General features: G+C 47.4%; 1 protein-coding gene across 1 annotated transcript in view; it reads right to left on the bottom strand.

Moving 5' to 3' along the window:
- The window catches only part of IPO5 (importin 5), a 531,657-nt gene that overhangs the window by 74,961 nt on the left and 437,319 nt on the right, over window positions 1-19,377 (bottom strand). The window contains exon 23 of the mRNA XM_069205185.1: window positions 9,751-9,970. Within this exon, the coding sequence (XP_069061286.1) occupies window positions 9,751-9,970 (220 nt within the window). The remainder of the gene's footprint in view (window positions 1-9,750; window positions 9,971-19,377) is intronic.

A 19,377-nucleotide genomic window follows, 5' to 3' on the forward strand; every position in this document is an offset into this window, starting at 1 on the left:
TAGGACTGCCTGCTGTATTTCAGGATTGAAACCTGAACATCTTAACCAGGCATGTCTACTAATAAGCACACTGGTGTTAACTGACCGAGCTGCTGTAGCCGCTGCATCCACAGCCGATCTAATAGCATTATTAGATATTGCTTGCCCTTCATTAACTATTTGCTGTCCCCCTTTTTTGGTGTTGTGGAAGGAGGTATTGTAGCAGCTCCTCCATTTCGTCCCAGTGTGCTCTGTCATATCTAGCCAAAAGACCTTGTGAATTGGCTATACTCCAGTGATTTGCAGCTTGTGAAGCTACCCTTCTCAGCTGCATCCATTTTCCCGCTTTCCTTATTGGGAGATGGGGCCTCTCCTGTGGACTGACTATTAGCCCTTTTTCTCGCGGCACCAACTACAAGGGATTCAGGAGGTAGTTGACCTCTTATAAACACAGGGTCTGAGGGTGCTGGTTTATATTTCTAGTCCACTCTAGGAGTGATAATCCTAGCTTCAACAAGCTCTTGAAAGATATCAGAAGCCTGTCTGAGCATGCCTGGAAGCCTAGGAAGACAATCATATTGGTTATGCATGGATGCTAGTGTCTCACACAGAAAATCCTGTTCTATGTGGTCAGTGTGCAGTTGCACATTATGGTAGGCTGCAGCTCTAGCCACTACTTCTGTGCTCTAGTGTCTTCTAGTGTTGAGGGTCTGGCAGGATATAACTGAGGGTCATTTGGTAAAATGGGATCACAGACTGATGTGTTCCATGGATCTGTGTCCTGTTGGTCATCACTAAGATCATCCCTATGTGGTGAAATTGAGGATGTATGTGTTGACAATTGTGCCTCATATGTGGGTGATGGAGGTGGTGTGGAAGGAGGAACAGTAGAATGTGGTGGTGAAGGCTATCTGCTGTGAAGTCTCTCCCTGTTTGTCCTTGAAGACCTTCTTTGGTGGAGGTTTCAAAGTGTCTTTAAAAGTTAATTTCCTTTTAAAGGACATTGGAGGGGAGACAATTATTCTTCCTGTGCCTTTTTGAATAAGTATCTCTGTTTGGCGTCCATCACCTCTAAAATAGGTTAAATGTCTATGGATTCCTGGGTAGAAGTAGTTTCTTTACTACCCATGGCTTTCGACTCAGTTTGTGTTTTGGTCGAATCGAAAGTGTCTGCTTTGAAGACGTAATTGTTTTTGGCTCCAAAGATGTTGCTGATCTTTCTGCTCTGAAGATGTGGTTTCGTATTTTCGGCTCGACTCAGACTGGCGTAGGAGTCTGTTTGGTCGAAGCTGAGTGCACCTTAGTCTTCAATCTCGGTGTTGAACCTGAAGGTTGGTCATCCGGACAGTCTTTTCAAATCTAACCAGGGCCCGAAGGCAGTGGAGGATCGACGACTAGCGCTGGAGTCTTTAGTCATTTTTGTGTGGTGTGATGGCAGTTGTACTACTGTACTGCACCACAGGCACGTAGTGGCTGTCGTCATCTGAATGTTCTTCGAAGTCTGAGTCTTGGATGGAAAAGACTGCCCCTTGTCAAACTTCTTCTTGGGCATGTTCTTCGTCGAAGATGTCCTGTGTGTCTTCTGTTGATTTAGATGCCATCTTGCGACAACAAGCTCTACGGTCCCGAAGAGTCTTTAGATCAAAAAGATCTACAGGCGTCACAATTGTCCTCTTGATGGTCTGGAGATAGACAGACTGCACACAGAATGCTGATCGGTGTCACGCAAAATTTCCGTACACCGAGGACAGAATCGAAACAGTTCGTTCCATCAGGCGCACATTGAAGAAGGCCCTTAAAGGGCACTGCCCTTGTAAGGACGAGAAATCAGACTCAGACGGTCTAAATCGGATCGAGTATAGATAGAAACACGATCGAAAACAATACTGACGATATTATAGAAAGAGCAGAATAAGTTCTGAATTACCAAACCTGAGATTCACTGTTTCCAGAGGAGACACATCCGAACCAGATGACGGAAAGAAAACAATTTAACAAAGGACTCGATGCCCATGAGCATTATCACCAAGAGGAGGAGTCACTCAATCTTGTGACTCGAAAAAACTTATTCGAAGAAAAACTTGCAACACTCCAAGCGCAACACTAGATGGTGGACTGATGCACTGCATGTGAATCTGCAGCTATACATGCCATCAAATGAATACGGGGAAAACGTCACTTACCCAGTGTACATCTGTTCGTGGCATGTTCCGCTGCAGATTCACATGCTGTGCACTGTTCCTGCCATCTAGTGTTGGGCTCAGAGTGTTACAAGTTGTTTTTCTTCAAAGAAGTCTTTTCGAGTCACAGGACCGAGTGACTCCCTTTCAGCTCCATTGCGCATGGGCATCGACTCCATCTTAGACTGTTTTCCCGCATAGGGTGAGGTAGGAGTGGTAGAATGATAATAGTAAAGATGTTCATGCAATGGAATAGATATGTATGTACATGGTTAGTGCTAAAGGAATGTTTATTTACACATTATTTACATATATACAATTTCTATCTGCAACTGAAACGGCTACAGGCTCCCGGGGAGGTGTGAGGGCACATGGGAATCTGCAGCGGAACATGCCACGAACAGTTGTACACTGGGTAAGTGACATTTTCCTTTCGATGGCATGTGTAGCTGCAGATACAAATGCTGTGCATAGACTACAAAGCATTAATCCTCCCAAAAGCAGTGGTTAGCCTGTAGGAGTTGAAGTTGTTAGAAATAATGTTCTCAGTACAGCCTGTCCTACTGTGGCTTGTTGTGATGATGCTAACACATCTACACAGTGTTTAGTAAACGCATGAGGTGTAGACGAAGTGGCTGCTTTACAAATCTGTCATTGGTATGTTACCTAGAAAGACCATTGTTGCTCCTTTCTTTCTAGTGGAGTGTGCCTTTGGTGTAATGAGTAACTCATTTAGCTTTTAGGTAACCGGTTTGTATGCATTTGACTATCCATCTGGCTATGCCCTGTTTGGATACGGGGTTACCAGTATGGGGTTTTTGGAAAGCAACGAACAATTGCTTAGTTTTACGAAATGGCTTTGTTCTGTCTATAATACATTAGTGTTCTTTTTATGTCTAAAGTATGCAGTGCTTTTTCTGCTACTGAGTCTGGCTGTGGGAAGAAGACTGGGAGTTCCACAGTTTGGTTTAAATGAAATGGTGAAATGACTTTTGGCAGAAATTTCGGATTAGTGCGGAGAACCACTTTGTGTACTTGTATAAATGGTTCTTCGATAGTGAAAGCCTTTATTTCGCTAACTCTTCATAGTGAAGTGATGGCTATTAGAAATGCTATCTTCCAGGTTAAGAATTGGATTTGGCAAGAATGCATGGGTTCAAAAGGTGGGCCCATGAGTCGTGTAAGTACAATATTAAGATTCCACAAGGGCACTGGTGGGGTTCTTGGAGGTATGATCCTTTTTAGTCCTTCCATAAAGGCTTTAATAGCTGGGATTCTTAGAAGTGACTTAGTATGTTTAATCAGCAGGTAAGCAGAGATTGCAATTAGATGAATTTTGATGGAAGAAAAAGCCAGATTTGCTTTTTGTAGGTGTAGTAAGTACCTCACAATGTTTTGTATGGAGGCATAACATGGTGTGATTTGGTATCCTTGGCAGTAGAAAACAAAACGTTTCCATTTATTAGCATAACAATGCCTTGTTGTCGGTTTCCTTGCCTGTTTAATGACTTCCATACACTCATTTGAAAGGTTTAGATAGCCAAATTCTAAGACTTCAGGAGCCAGATTGCTAGGTTGAGCGATGCTGGATTGGGGGGGGGTCTGATCTGTTTGTGTTAATAGATCTGGTCTGTTTGGGAGTTTGATGTAAGGTACTACTGAGAGGTCCAACAGTGTGGTGTAGAGCATTGCCCTTGGACTGAGGGTGTGGATAATTGGATGCAAAGTTTTGGCATTTTGCGTTTTGTTGCGAACAGATCTATGTCTGGTGTTCCCCAGTGGTGAAAGCACTGTTGTAGAATCTGGGGATGTATCTCCCACTCGTGAGTTTGCTGGTGATCTCAACTGAGATTTTCAGCCAACTGATTGTGAATGCCCGGTATATATATTGCGCTATGAGGTGAATGTTGTTGTGAATTGCCCAATGCCAAATTCTTTGTGCTAGGAGGCATAGTTGTGATGAGTGTGTTCCCCCCCCCCCCCCTGTTTGTTTAGGTATTACATTGTCGTCATATTGTCTGTCTTGACAATGTGTTTGTGAGCTAGCAGGGGTTGAAAGGCTTTTAGCGCTAGGGAGACCGCTAGCAGCTCTAAGTGATTTATGTGTAGTTTGTTGATTGTCCCATTGTCCTCGTATATATTGTGATTGTTGTGTGCTCCCCACCCAATCATCGAAGCATCTGTTGTGAGAATGGCGAGAGGCACAGGGTCTTGAAATGGCCGCCTTTTGTTTAAATTTACAGGGTTCCACCATTAAAGCAAATAGTGTGTTTGGCGGTCTAGCAACACTAGATCCTGAAGTTGACCCTGTGCCTGCGTCCATTGTTTTGCTAGGCACTGCTGTAAGCGCCGCATGTATAGCCGCGCGTTTGGGACATTAGCGATGCATGATGCCATCATGCCTAGGAGTTTCATGACAAATCTGACGGTGTACTGGTGATTTGGTTGTATGTTTGACACCATCGTTTGAAATGATTGAACTCTCTGCGGGCTTGGAGTGACAATTGCTTTGTGTGTTGAGTGTTGCTCACAAGTATTGTTGTAGTTGGGATGGTTGCAGATGAGATTTTTGGTAATTGATAGAATAGCCTAGTCTGTGTAGGGTATATATTATATAATGTGTGTGATTCCGACATCGGTGTTGAGTGTTTACTTTTATTAGCCACTCGTCGAGATATGGGAATACATGCATGTGATGTCTCCTTGTATGAGATGGTACTACAGCGAGGCATTTTGTAAATACTTTGGGTGCTGTTATCCCGAAGGGCAAAACCTTGAATTGGTGCGGTTTGCCCTGTATGACAAATCTGAGGTATTTTCTGTGATATTGATGGGTATATGGAAATGCACATCTTTTAGATCCAGTGTTGCCATGTATTCTCCAGGTTTTAGAAAGGGGACTACATCTTTTAGTGTGACCATGTGGAAATGATCTGATTTGATGAAGAGGTTTAATGTCCTGAGATCTAAAATTGGTCTTAGTGTTGTCTTTTTTGGGAATAAGGAAATATAGGGAAACCCCTGTTCCTTTTTGGTGGTGAGGTACTAGTTCTATGGCTTGTTTTGCTAATAGTGCCTGCACCTCAGTTTGTCGGCACAACATCTAGCATTACAGTTTGTGCGCTTTTTTTTTTTTGGGGGGGGGGGGGGGGGGGGGGGCATCTGGAGGGAAATGTGTGAACTCTATGCAGTAACCATGCTGGATAATTGATAGGACCCGTGTGTCCGTGGTTATGTCTGACCAATGTTTGTGGTAAAGTTAGTCTTCCCTCTACTGGTGATGTGTGTTGGGGAAAGTTGACAGTGAAGTTGTTGGGGGCTTGCTTGGTGGGCTGAAACTTTCCCCTTGATCTTGGGAATTGTCCCCTGAAGGATCCACGAAACCCCCCCTCTCTGATATTGGACTGGTAGGTTGGTTTTGCTTGAGGGGGATGCCTCTGTAGGTTGTCTGAAACCTAAATTGCGGTTTCCTAAATGTCCCTCTATACTGGAACGAGTAGAGCGTGCCGATGGCTTTGGGCGTGTCAGTGACTCTCTTCATCTTTTTGATGGCTGTGTCCACTTCCGGCCCAAATAGTTGCTGCTGGTTAAATGGCATGTTTAATACTGCCTGTTGTATTTCAGGTTTCAATCCCGAGGATCGTAACCAAGCATGCCTCCTAATTGTGACTGCCGTGTTCACAGTTCTTGCAGCAGTGTCAGCAGAATCCAGTGCCGAATGAATTGGATTGTTCAAGATCGCTTGCCTTTCCTCTACCAGTTGTTGGGCCGGTTTCGGAAACTCTTTAGGTTGAGCTCACTGGGATGAAATGAGTCATCATCCAGCATCTGTCGTAACGGGCGAGGAGGGCCTGCGAATTTGCGATACGCCATTGGTTGGCAGCTTGCAATGCCACTTCCCAGCTGCGACAAATTTGTGACTTTATCCGGAGGTGGTGCATCTCCCAAAGATAGGAGTTTGCTCGTTTCCTTGCGGCACCAACCACTACAGAGTCCGGTGGGAGTTGCTGCGTAATGAACACGGAGTCCGACGGGGTGGTTTGTATTTTTTTTCCCCACCCGCGGTGTGATGGCTCTTCCCTTTACTGGCTCCTGAAACAATTGCTGTGCATGCTTAAGCATGCCTGGTAGCATCAGCAGGCTCTGGTATGACACATCCGTGGAAGCCAGGGTATTGAAAAGGAAGTCATCCTCCAATGGTTCAGAATGCATACTGACATTATGGAATGCCGCAGCCCTAGCTAAGACTTGGGTGTATGAGGTGCTATCCTATGGTGGAGATGGTTTGGAGGGGTAGCACTCAGAGCTACTGTCCGAGACAGGGGGGGGGGGGGGGGGGGGGGGGGAATCGTAGAAGTCCCAGGGGTCTCAATCCTGCGTTTGTACAGTATGCATGGGTGACAGCAGTAGGCTTGCCAATTGGTGATCCTGTCCTTTGTGACGAATGCGGTGGAGAAATTTCTGGCGAAAAGTGGCAAGTTGGTGATTTCTCTCTAGCCACTTTAGCTCTTGACTGATCAGTCTGTCTGTCTGTGTTTGAAAAGCCAGCTTTCTCTTAAATTTGAAAGGAGGGGCAGTTTGGATCTTTCCAGTATCCTTATGGATCCGAATCCGTGCCTGCGTTTGGTCAAACTCTTCAATGTCCAGCTCCTCTTCAAATCTGTGCCTCTCCTTCAGTTGTTTGGAGAGCCCATGTTCCTCTGTGTAAGAGGTCTTTTTCGGATCCGAAGCCAGTTTTCTCAGCACCGAAATGCCCCTGGTGATGGGTCACCTGGACTCCGAAAGGCTCTTTCGAGGCTTAGTGGCTTTGACAAGGCGATGTCCACTTTTTTCGACACCAGGGTCTCGGCTCGAGTCGGATGACTTTGCCACGATTTTGGCCTTTTTCGGTGCCGAAGGTGTTGCTTGGTCACCGCCTTTTTTTTATGGGTCGAGCCATGGCCTTCAGGCAGTGGCGTCCCCGAGGCCTTTTGTTTCTTCGGCTGAGTTTAGGGTTGGGTCGGGGAAGGCGTACTCACTTTTTGGCCTGCTGGCGGTCTCAGTCGGAGACATCAGATTCCGATCCCTGAATGGAGATAGCCATCTCCTCCTCTTCGACGTAGAGGTGTTGCGATGATTTCGACGCCATCTGCATGCGTCTCGCCCTCCGATCTCACAAGGTCTTTTTCGACCGAAAGGCCTTGCAGGCCTCGCAAGTATCTCCTCTGTGCTCTGGTGACAGACACAGATTACAGACCCGATGCTGGTCTGTATATGGATACTTAGCGTGGCACGTCGGACAGAAACGGAAGGGGGTCTGGTCCATGAGGCTTCAACAAAGTGTGTGTTTAGGCCGACCAGGCCTCGGCTGGGAGTGGAAGCCCCGAAGGGCCACCGAAACTGTTGTGTTGTCGGTGTCGATCGAAGATCTATCCCAAACGCAAACAATAGCAATGGTTTTTGTGAGGATTTTAATAATTTCCTGTAAGGAAATGTCTCCTTGGCATGGTTACCCCCGACCTTTTGCCTTTGCTGATGCCAAGTTGTGATTTGAAAGTGTGCTGAGGCCTGCTAACCAAGACCCAGCACCAGTGTTCTTTCCCTAAACTGTACCTTTGTCTCCACATTGGCACAACCCTGGCACCCAGTTAGTCCCTTGTAACTGGTACCCCTGGTGCCAAGGGCCCGGATGCCAGGGAAGGTCTAAGGGCTGCAGCATGTCATGCCACCCTGGGGACCCCTCATTCAGCACACACACTGCTTGCCAGCGTCTGTGCTGGTGGGGAGAAAATGACTAAGTTGACATGGCACTCCCCTCAGGGTGCCATGCCAACCTCACACTGCCTATGGCATAGATAATTCACCCGTCTAGCAGGTCTTACAGCCCTAAGGCAGGGTGCACTATTCCACAGGTGAGGGCATAGATGCATGAGCACTATGCCCCTACAGTGTCTAAGCAAAACCTTAGACATTGTAAGTGCAGGGTAGCCATAAGAGTATATGTCTGGGAGTCTGTCATACACGAACTCCGCAGCACCATAATGGCTACATTGAAAACTGGGAAGTTTGGTATCAAACTTCTTAGCACAATAAATGCACACGGATGCCAGTGTACATTTGTAGGAAGATGGCTCTGATTGTACTATTTCAAAGTAAGAAATAGCATGCACAGAGTCCAAGGGTTCCCCTTAGAGGTAAGAGTGGCAAAAAGATAATTCTAATGCTCTATTTTGTGGTAGTGTGGTCGAGCAGTAGGCTTATCAGAGGGTTGTGTTAAACATAGGCAATAAATGAGGAACAAAGACAATTCCAGGCCAATAGGTTTTTGCATAGAAACATCTTTTCTTAGTTTATTTTAAGAACCACAGGTTCAAGATTTACAATCAATACTTCAAATGAAAGGTATTTCACTCCGGTATCATAGGAACTTTGAATCAGAAAAATAGCATGTACAGTTTTGGCAAAAATGGCAATAAGCTATTTAAAAACTAGACAGTGCAAATTTCAACAGTTCCTGGGGGAGGTAAGTATGTTAGTTTAGCAGGGAAGTAAACCACCTACAAGGTTCAAAGTTGGGTCCAAGGTAGCCCACCGTTGGGGGTTCAGAGCAACCCCAAAGTTACCACACCAGCAGCTCAGGGCCGGTCAGGTGCAGAGGTCAAAGTGGTGCCCAAAACGCATAGGCTTCAATGGAGAAGGGGGCGCCCCGATCCCAGTCTGCCAGCAGGTAAATACCCGTAACTTCGTAGGGCAGACCAGGGGGGTTTTGTAGGGCCTGAGTGGGTGGGGGGTGGGTGGGGGGGGGGGGGGGGGGGGGGGAATCACAAGTCAGCACAAAAAGTACACCCTCAGCGGCACAGGGGCGGCCGGGTGCTGAGTGCAAACAGGCGTCGGGTTTGCAATGGAGTTCAATGGGAGACCCGGGGGTCTCTTCAGCGAAGCAGGCAAGGGAAAGGGACAACTGGGGGCTGCGGGTGCAGTGTCTTTACCAGGGGGAGCCTCTGGATTCCCTCTGCAGGCGTCGCTGGGGGGGGGTTTCAGAGGGGTCAACTCTGGCTACTCACAGGGTCGCAGTCACTGGGGAGTCCTCCCTGTAGAGTTAGTTTTCCACAGGTCGAGCCTGTGAAACAGGATCTTAGTGCAATTGATTATGTAATTAGCTCCCATCCCAATGCTCACTTCATTAGCCAGTGTTCTAGGATTTAGTTGATCAGTTATTTCATGCAATTAAGGGAAAGTCCATATCATCTTAAGTGGGAAGCACATATGACTTACAGCTACCACAAATGTGTAGTGTTGCTAGTAGTAGTTGGGGCACATGAGTATTTCCGTTATAAACCCTGAGGAGTGCAGGTCTTTGACGGGCATTTCAATCAAAACTCCTGTTCATAAACAGACTATCAAGAGCAGAAGAAACTTGTGTGGATTTTCATGTTATGGTAGGAGGGTGCGATTCTCTTGATGTGCGCCATCTGAAGTCAGAACAACATGATGCAATATAAAGCTGTTAGTGAACAACTTCTTTGGGCTGTTCATCCTTGCACAACTGACCACTTGAGGATATAGTTATATATATATATATATTAAAAAAAACACACAAAAAAACACTTACCTGTGCAGAACGGGCGGTAGTTTTCACCACCAAACTGGGCCATGACACCAATGCCATATGCTGATGCTTGCCTGACTTCTGGGCTGCTATCACAGATCGACTGTAGCATCGGCCTTAAGAAGTATTCTACATATTTGAATGAAGCAGGACTGCAGTGCTCTATAATGTCATCAAATATACACAACCCCCACTGTCTGTCTGGCCAGGGTCTGTGCGAACACTGCAAGACAAACAGAACAGTGTCACTTTAAGTCCATATTAGCCATAACAGACATGTTTAATGGCAAAACATTTACTTCCCAACACAGTGTGGTGTGAATATGTTTGTAGTTTGAGATTTCCATTGCGAAAAGGATTTGCTTTCTATATATTTAGAATTTCGCCAGTTTCTAATTTACAGTGAACCAACTACTTAAAGTTTAATATAAGGAATGGCCAACAGCACCATTTTCTGTTGATATTGCGGTCAGGACTTGACTAGATAATAGACCATTGCAATATGATTTGATAAAGAGAAGAGCACATGGTCCCAGGACTTCACCTAAATCCCCCTGCCATATTGTGAAAAAAAAAAAATCAGACATGCATGGAGGTTCAGTGTAAGGTATGGAAAGTTAACTGGGAAGAAAAAAAGGCTTGTCAAGGGGTCGAACAAGACTCCCAAACCACAAAGTTCTCAGTGTTTATTTTGGGGGATTTTAGTGGTGTGTGATTAGTGTTTTCCTCAACATCTGAAATCAGTGCTTATTCAGCTGTTCAACTGCCATAGTAGACACACTGTTTTGCAGTATTTCCAAAACACATTTTTGCAATGATTGTTATAAAGCACATATTTAATTTCAAGTAATGTAGGGTATGTAGTTTCTTCCCATTGGCAGTGTGTCTAAGTGGACTTATGTTAGACTGTTTTAACCATAGAAAGTCTATTAAACTCACATTTCATTACCTAACACTGTCAGGATTTTGTCTGGTTTAATGGAGTATTAATGGTTTAAAAAAATAAAATATACAAGTGCTATGTTCAAAAGCTTTAATAAACAAATTCCTGGACACAGTGAAATAAGTAAGGAGTAGGTGAATGTCCCCCAACTATGTGTGGCCAGCCATGCCAAAAGCATAGTACATTGTGAAAACTTTAAAGTTTTGAATGACTTCAGAATAATTGGTAGACCTGTTGGATTTTGGCTCTGTATATACTATCTCAAAGTGAGTGTGCAGAGTCCAAGGGTTCCCCCTTAGAGGTTGATAGCGGCAAAAGTTTATAATTCGAATGCTCTATTTTGTGGTAGTGTGGTCAAGCAGCAGGCTTATCAGAGGGTACTGTGAAGCATTTGTTGTACACAGGCAATAAATGAGCACACACAATGACTTAACTCCAGGCCAATAGGTTTTTATATAGAAAAATATTTTCTTAATTTATTTTAGAACCACAAGATTCAAATTTTAGGTAAGTACTTAAATTGTAAGTTACTTACCACCGATTAAGTATGGAATTTTGAATTAAAACTAATGTACACAGTTTTGGCAAAAATGGCAATAAGCTATTTTAAAAGTGGGCACATAGTGCAAAAATCAACAGTTCCTGGGGGAGGTAAGTAATAGTTTCTCAGGTAAGTAAAGCACCTACAAGTTCAGTCTCCTGGGCATAGGCAGCCCACTGTTAGGGGTTCAAGTCAACCCCAAAACACCCAGCAACACAGGGCAGGTCCAGTGCAGAGGTCAAAATGGGGCCCAAATAACATAGGTGCCTATGGAGAACAGGGGTGCTCCGGTCCCAGTCTGCTAGCAGGTAAGCACCTGGGTCCTCGGACAGGAGACCAGGGGGGTTTTGTAGAGCACTGGGAGGGGGAGAGGCCAGGGGGGGTGGGAAGATTGGTCCCAAACAGGCACAAAATACGCCCTCAGCTGCACAGGGTCAGCTGGGTGCAGGGTGTGAACAAGGCATCAGGTTGTAGATAGGAATCCAGGATCAATGGAGGGGGGGGGGGGGGGGGGGAGGGGTCACTCTGGCAATGCATACAGGGCACAGGGGGGCTTCTTGGGCCAGCCACCAACTGGGCTGGGATGCGGGCCACCTGCTGGTCACTCCTGTACCGGTGGTTGGTTAGGAGGGTCCCAGTACACTTTCAATCATAACTAGCACAACAAAAGGCAAAAAGTTAGGGGGTAACCATGCCATGAGAGGCATTTTCCTGCATGCTAGTCACTGCTTTTCTGCATTCAAAAATTTATGCTTCTATTGTGCGGCCATTCACAGCAGCTAAGTGTTGCCTTGGTAAATGGCTCATTTTAAGTCATTTCAAACTTTCACAGGCCTTGGGTTGCATTTTGAGACTTGAAATGTGTAAGGAAATGGCTCCCTGTTGCAGTTACCCCCTACTTTTTGCCTGATGCTGACTTGACTGAGGAGTGTGCTGGGACCCTGCTAACCAGGCCCCAGCAGTGTTTTTTCACTAAACATATACCATTGTTTCCACAATTGGCACACAGATAACTCCCTTGAAAATGTGACCAGGGAAGGTCCCTAAGGGCTGCAGCATATATTGCGCCACCCAAAGGGACCCCTCACCTAACACATGCACACTGCCATTGTAGATAGTGTGTGTTGGTGGGGACAAAAAGGCAAAGTCGACTCGGCATCCCCTCAGGATGCCATGCCTACAAAATACTGCCTGTGGCATAGGTAAGTCACCCCTCTAGCAGGCCTTACAGCCCTAAGGCAGGTTGCAATATACCACAAGTGAAGGCATAGCTGCATGAGCAATATGCCCCTTCAGTGTCTAAGTCTATTCTTAGACATTGTAAGTACAGTGTGGCCATATTAAGTATATGGTCTGGGAGTTTGTCAAAACGAACTCCACAGCTCCATCATGGATGCACTGAATACTGGGAAGTTTGGTATCAAACTTCTCAGAATAATAAACCCACACTGGTGCCAGTGTTGGATTTATTAAACATTCACAGAGGGCATCTTAGAGATGCCCCCCATGTTTTACCCAATCCTTCAGTGCATGACTGACTGGTCTGTTGCAGCCTGCTGCTGAGAGACAAGTTTCTGACCCCCTGGGGTGAGAGCCTTTGTGCTCTGAGGCCAGAAACAAAGCATGCACTGGGTGGAGATGCTTAACACTACCCCCTGCAGGAACTGTAACACCTAGCAGTGAGCCTCAAAGGCTCAAGCTTCGTGTTCCAATGCCCCAGGGCACTCCAACTAGTGGAGATGCCAGCCCCATGGACACAGCCCCAACGTTTGGTGGCCAGTCCAGGGGAGATGGGAAAACAAGGAGTCACCCACCAGTCAGGACAGCCCCTATGGTGTCCTGAGCGGAGATGACCCCTGCCTTTAGAAATCCTCCATCTTGGTTTTGGAGGATTCCCCCAATAGGATTAGGGATGTGTCCCCCTCCCCACAGGGATGAGGCACAAAGAGGGTATAGCCACACTCTAGGACAGTAGCCATTGGCTACTGCCCTCCCAGACCTAAACACACCCCTACATTTAGTATTTAGGGGCACCCCAGAACCCAAGAAATCAGATTCCTGCAACCTGCAGAAAGGAGGACTGCTGACCTACAAGCCTGCAGAGAAGGAGGAAGACGACAACTGATTTGGCCCCAGCCCTACCGGCCTGTCTCCAACTTCGAAAACCTGCTCCAGCAACACATCCGACAGGGACCAGCGACCTCTGAAGCTTCGGAAGGACTGACCTGGACTACATGACCCAGAAACTCCCGTGAACAGCGGCCCTGTTCAAAACCTGCAACTTCTTTGCAACAAAGCAGCAACTTCCAAAGACTTCACGTTTCCCGCCAGAAGCGTGAGACTTCTCACACTGCACCAGATGCCCCCGGCTCGACCTGCAGAAAACCAACACCTCAGGGAGGACTCCCTGGCGACTGCGAGCCTGTGAGTAACCAGAGACGACCCCCCTGAACGCTCACAGTGACTCCTGCAGAGGGAATCCAGAGGGTCCCCCCTGACTGCAACTGCCTGTAACAAGGGACCCGACGCCTGGAACCAACACTGCACCCGCAGCCCCCAGGACCTGAAGGAACCGAACTTCAACGCAGGAGTGACCCGAAGGCAACCCTCTGCCTAGCCCAGGTGGTGGCTGTCCCGAGAAGCCCCCTGTGCCTGCCTGCACCTGCCTGCACCACTAGTGACCCCGGGTTCCCTTCATTGATTCCTACCTGAAACCAGACGCCTGCTTTGCTCACTGCACCCGGCAGCCCCTGTGCCGCTGAGGGTGTACTTTGTGTGCCGCGTGCCCCCCCTTCCCTGGAGCTCTACAAAACCCTCCTGGTCTGCGCCCCCCCCCCCCCCCCCCGAGGACGCAGGCGCCTATGTGTTTTGGGCACCTCTTTGACCTCTGCACCTGACTGTCCCTGAGCTGCTGGTGAGTTAACTTTGGGGTTGCCTTGAACCCCCCCCAACGGTGGGCTGCCTATGCCCTAAACTTGAGACTTGTAAGTGTTTTACTTACCTCCAAAACTAACCTTTACTTACCTCCCCCAGGAACTGTCGATTTTTGCACCGTGTCCACTTTGATAATAGCTTGCCATTTTTACAAAGACTGTACATGATAATATTTCATTCTCAGTTCCTAAGGTATCTAAGTGAAGTACCTTACATTTAAAGTGTTTGATGTAAATCTTGAACCTGTGGTTCTTAAAATAAACTAAGATATTTTTCAATATAAAAACCTATTGGCCTGGAGTAAGTCTGTGTGTGTACAACAAATGCTTAACACTACCCTCTGATAAGCCTACTGCTCGACCACACTGCCACAAAATACAGCACAATTATCTACTTTTGCCACTATCTTACCTATAAGGGGAACTCTTGGACTGTGCACACTATTTCTTACTTTGAAATAGTATATACAGAGCCAACTTCCTACAAAATGTCTGTTAACATTTTAACTATGGGCTAAAAAATCTCTGCAGTGAAGTGTAAAATGGAATACCTTGCAGGTATGAATTTTGTTGGCATGTAGAAAGTGGTGTCATGTTTTTACCACACTCCTGTGTGCATGATAGAACTCCTTTCACAGGTATTGGTTGCTACACCTTGCCCTGAATATTCAATGTCTGGAGTGTTTGGCAGCTGCCCTATCAATACTGACCTGGTAGAAAAGGGGACTGATGTATCAAAGGGTTTTACCCATTCGGTGTCTATTGGTCAACATGCTGATTGTAGGAAGTTGGCTCTGTATGTGCTATCTCAAAGTAAGGATAGCATGCACAGAGTCCAAGGGTTCCCCTTAGAGGTAAGATAGTGGCAAAAAGAGATAATACTAATGCTCTATTTTGTGGTAGTGTGGTCGAGCAATAGGCTTATCAAAGGAGTAGTGTTAAGCATTTGTTGTACATACACATAGACAATAAATGAGGTACACACACTCAGAGACAAATCCAGCCAATAGGTTTTGTATAGAAAAATATCTTTTCTTAGTTTATTTTAAGAACCACAGGTTCAAATTCTACATGTAATATCTCATTCGAAAGGTATTGCAGGTAAGTACTTTAAATCATAAAAATTGCATGTATACTTTTCAAGTTATTCACAAATAGCTGTTTTAAAAGTGGACACTTAGTGCAATTTTCACAGTTCCTAGGGGAGGTAAGTATTTGTTAGGTTAACCAGGTAAGTAAGACACTTACAGGGCTTAGTTCTTGGTCCAAAGTAGCCCACCGTTGGGGGTTCAGAGCAACCCCAAAGTTACCACACCAGCAGCTCAGGGCCGGTCAGGTGCAGAGTTCAAAGTGGTGCCCAAAACACATAGGCTTCAATGGAGAAGGGGGTGCCCCGGTTCCAGTCTACCAGCAGGTAAGTACCCGCGTCTTCGGAGGGCAGACCAGGGGGGTTTTGTAGGGCACCTTGGGGGACACAAGCCCACACAGAAATTTCACCCTCAGCGGCGCGGGGGCAGCCGGGTGCAGTGTAGAAACAGGCGTCGGGTTTCTAATGGAAGTCAATGGGAGATCTAGGGATCTCTTCAGCGCTGCAGGCAGGCAAGGGGGGGGTTCCTCGGGGAAACCTCCACTTGGGCAAGGGAGAGGGACTCCTGGGGGTCACTTCTCCAGTGAAAGTCCGGTCCTTCAGGTCCTGGGGGCTGCGGGTGCAGGGTCTCTCCCAGGCGTCGGGTTTTGGATTCAAGGAGTCGCGGTCAGGGGAAGCCTCGGGATTCCCTCTGCAGGCGGCGCTGTGGGGGCTCAGGGGGGACAGGTTTTTGTACTCACAGTATCAGAGTAGTCCTGGGGTCCCTCCTGAGGTGTTGGATCTCCACCAGCCGAGTCGGGGTCGCCGGGTGCAGTGTTGCAAGTCTCACGCTTCTTGCGGGGAGCTTGCAGGGTTCTTTAAAGCTGCTGGAAACAAAGTTGCAGCTTTTCTTGGAGCAGGTCCGCTGTCCTCGGGAGTTTCTTGTCTTTTTGAAGCAGGGGCAGTCCTCAGAAGATGTCGAGGTCGCTGGTCCCTTTGGAAGGCGTCGCTGGAGCAGGATCTTTGGAAGGCAGGAGACAGGCCGGTGAGTTTCTGGAGCCAAGGCAGTTGTCGTCTTCTGGTCTTCCTCTGCAGGGGTTTTCAGCTAGGCAGTCCTTCTTGTAGTTTGCAGGAATCTAATTTTCTAGGGTTCAGGGTAGCCCTTAAATACTAAATTTAAGGGCGTGTTTAGGTCTGGGAGGTTAGTAGCCAATGGCTACTAGCCCTGAGGGTGGGTACACCCTCTTTGTGCCTCCTCCCAATGGGAGGGGGTCACAATCCTAACCCTATTGGGGGAATCCTCCATCTGCAAGATGGAGGATTTCTAAAAGTTAGAGTCACCTCAGCTCAGGACACCTTAGGGGCTGTCCTGACTGGCCAGTGACTCCTCCTTGTTGCTTTCTTTGTTCCCTCCAGCCTTGCCGCCAAAAGTGGGGGCCGTGGCCGGAGGGGGCGGGCAACTCCACTAAGCTGGAGTGCCCTGCTGGGCTGTGACAAAGGGGTGAGCCTTTGAGGCTCACCGCCAGGTGTTACAGCTCCTGCCTGGGGGAGGTGTTAGCATCTCCACCCAGTGCAGGCTTTGTTACTGGCCTCAGAGTGACAAAGGCACTCTCCCCATGGGGCCAGCAACATGTCTCTAGCGTGGCAGGCTGCTGGAACTAGTCAGCCTACACAGACAGTCGGTTAAGTTTCAGGGGGCACCTCTAAGGTGCCCTCTGTGGTGTATTTTACAATAAAATGTACACTGGCATCAGTGTGCATTTATTGTGCTGAGAAGTTTGATACCAAACTTCCCAGTTTTCAGTGTAGCCATTATGGTGCTGTGGAGTTCGTGTTTGACAGACTCCCAGACCATATACTCTTATGGCTACCCTGCACTTACAATGTCTAAGGTTTTGTTTAGACACTGTAGGGGTACCATGCTCATGCACTGGTACCCTCACCTATGGTATAGTGCACCCTGCCTTAGGGCTGTAAGGCCTGCTAGAGGGGTGTCTTACCTATACTGCATAGGCAGTGAGAGGCTGGCATGGCACCCTGAGGGGAGTGCCATGTCGACTTACTCGTTTTGTTCTCACTAGCACACACAAGCTGGCAAGCAGTGTGTCTGTGCTGAGTGAGAGGTCTCCAGGGTGGCATAAGACATGCTGCAGCCCTTAGAGACCTTCCTTGGCATCAGGGCCCTTGGTACTAGAAGTACCAGTTACAAGGGACTTATCTGGATGCCAGGGTCTGCCAATTGTGGATACAAAAGTACAGGTTAGGGAAAGAACACTGGTGCTGGGGCCTGGTTAGCAGGCCTCAGCACACTTTCAATTGTAAACATAGCATCAGCAAAGGCAAAAAAGTCAGGGGGCAACCATGCCAAGGAGGCATTTCCTTACACAACCCCCCCCAAACGAAAGAGGATGAGACTAACCTTTCCCAAGAGAGTCTTCATTGTCTAAGTGGAAGAACCTGGAAAGGCCATCTGCATTGGCATGGGCAGTCCCAGGTCTGTGTTCCACTGTAAAGTCCATTCCCTGTAGGGAGATGGACCACCTCAGTAGTTTTGGATTTTCACCTTTCATTTGCATCAGCCATTTGAGAGGTCTGTGGTCAGTTTGAACTAGGAAGTGAGTCCCAAAGAGGTATGGTCTCAACTTCTTCAGGGACCAAACCACAGCAAAGGCCTCCCTCTCAATGGCACTCCAACGCTGCTCCCTGGGGAGTAACCTCCTGCTAATGAAAGCAACAGGCTGGTCAAGGCCATCTTCATTTGTTTGGGACAAAACTGCCCCTATCCCATGTTCAGAGGCATCAGTCTGCACAATGAACTGCTTAGAATAATCTGGAGCTTTTAGAACTGGTGCTGAGCACATTGCTTTTTTCAGGGTGTCAAAGGCCTGTTGGCATTCTACAGTCCAGTTCACTTTCTTGGGCATTTTCTTGGAGGTGAGTTCAGTGAGGGCCGTCACAATGGATCCATATCCCTTCACAAACCTCCTATAGTATCCAGTCAAGCCAAGGAATGCCCTGACTTGAGTCTGGGTTTTTGGAGCTACCCAGTCCAGAATAGTCTGGATCTTGGGTTGGAGTGGCTGAACTTGGCCTCCACCTACAAGATGGCCCAAGTAAACCACAGTTCCCTGCCCTATCTGGCATTTGGATGCCTTGATAGAGAGGCCTGCTGATTGCAGAGCCTTCAAAACCTTCTTCAGGTGGACCAGGTGATCCTGCCAGGTGGAGCTAAAGACAGCAATATCATCTAGATAAGCTGTGCTAAAGGACTCCAAACCAGCAAGGACTTGATTCACCAACCTTTGGAAGGTGGCAGGGGCATTCTTTAAACCAAAGGGCATAACAGTAAACTGATAATGCCCATCAGGTGTGGAGAATGCTGTCTTTTCTTTTGCTCCAGGTGCCATTTTTATTTGCCAGTACCCTGCTGTCAAGTCAAAGGTACTTAGGAATTTGGCAGCACCTAATTTATCAATGAGCTCATCAGCTCTTGGAATTGGATGGGCATCTGTTTTGGTGACAGAGTTGAGCCCTCTGTAGTCCACACAAAACCTCATCTCTTTCTTTCCATCTTTGGTGTGAGGTTTGGGGACTAAGACCACTGGGCTAGCCCAGGGGCTGTCAGAGCGCTCAATTACTCCCAATTCCAGCATCTTGTGGACTTCCACCTTGATGCTTTCCTTAACATGGTCAGACTGTCTGAAGATTTTGTTCTTGACAGGCATGCTGTCTCCTGTGTCCACATCATGGGTACACAGGTGTGTCTGACCAGGGGTTAGGGAGAAAAGCTCAGGAAACTGTTGTAGGACTCTCCTACAATCAGCCTGCTGTTGGCCAGAGGGTGTGTGAGTAGATCACTCCATCCACTGAGCCATCTTTGGGGTCTGATGATAGAAGATCAGGGAGAGGTTCACTCTCTGCCTCCTGATCCTCATCTGTCACCATCAACAGATTCACATCAGCCCTGTCATGGAAGAGCTTAAGGCAGTTCACATGGATCACCCTCTTGGGGCTCCTGCTTGTGCCCAGGTCCACCAGGTAGGTGACCTGACTCTTCCTCTCTAGTACTGGGTAAGGGCCACTCCATTTGTCCTGAAGTGCCCTTGGAGCCACGGGCTCCAGAACCCAGACTTTCTGCCCTGGTTGG

The sequence above is a fragment of the Pleurodeles waltl genome, chromosome 8, assembly GCF_031143425.1.
Source record: "Pleurodeles waltl isolate 20211129_DDA chromosome 8, aPleWal1.hap1.20221129, whole genome shotgun sequence".
In the NCBI taxonomy this organism is placed as follows: Eukaryota; Metazoa; Chordata; class Amphibia; order Caudata; family Salamandridae; genus Pleurodeles; species Pleurodeles waltl.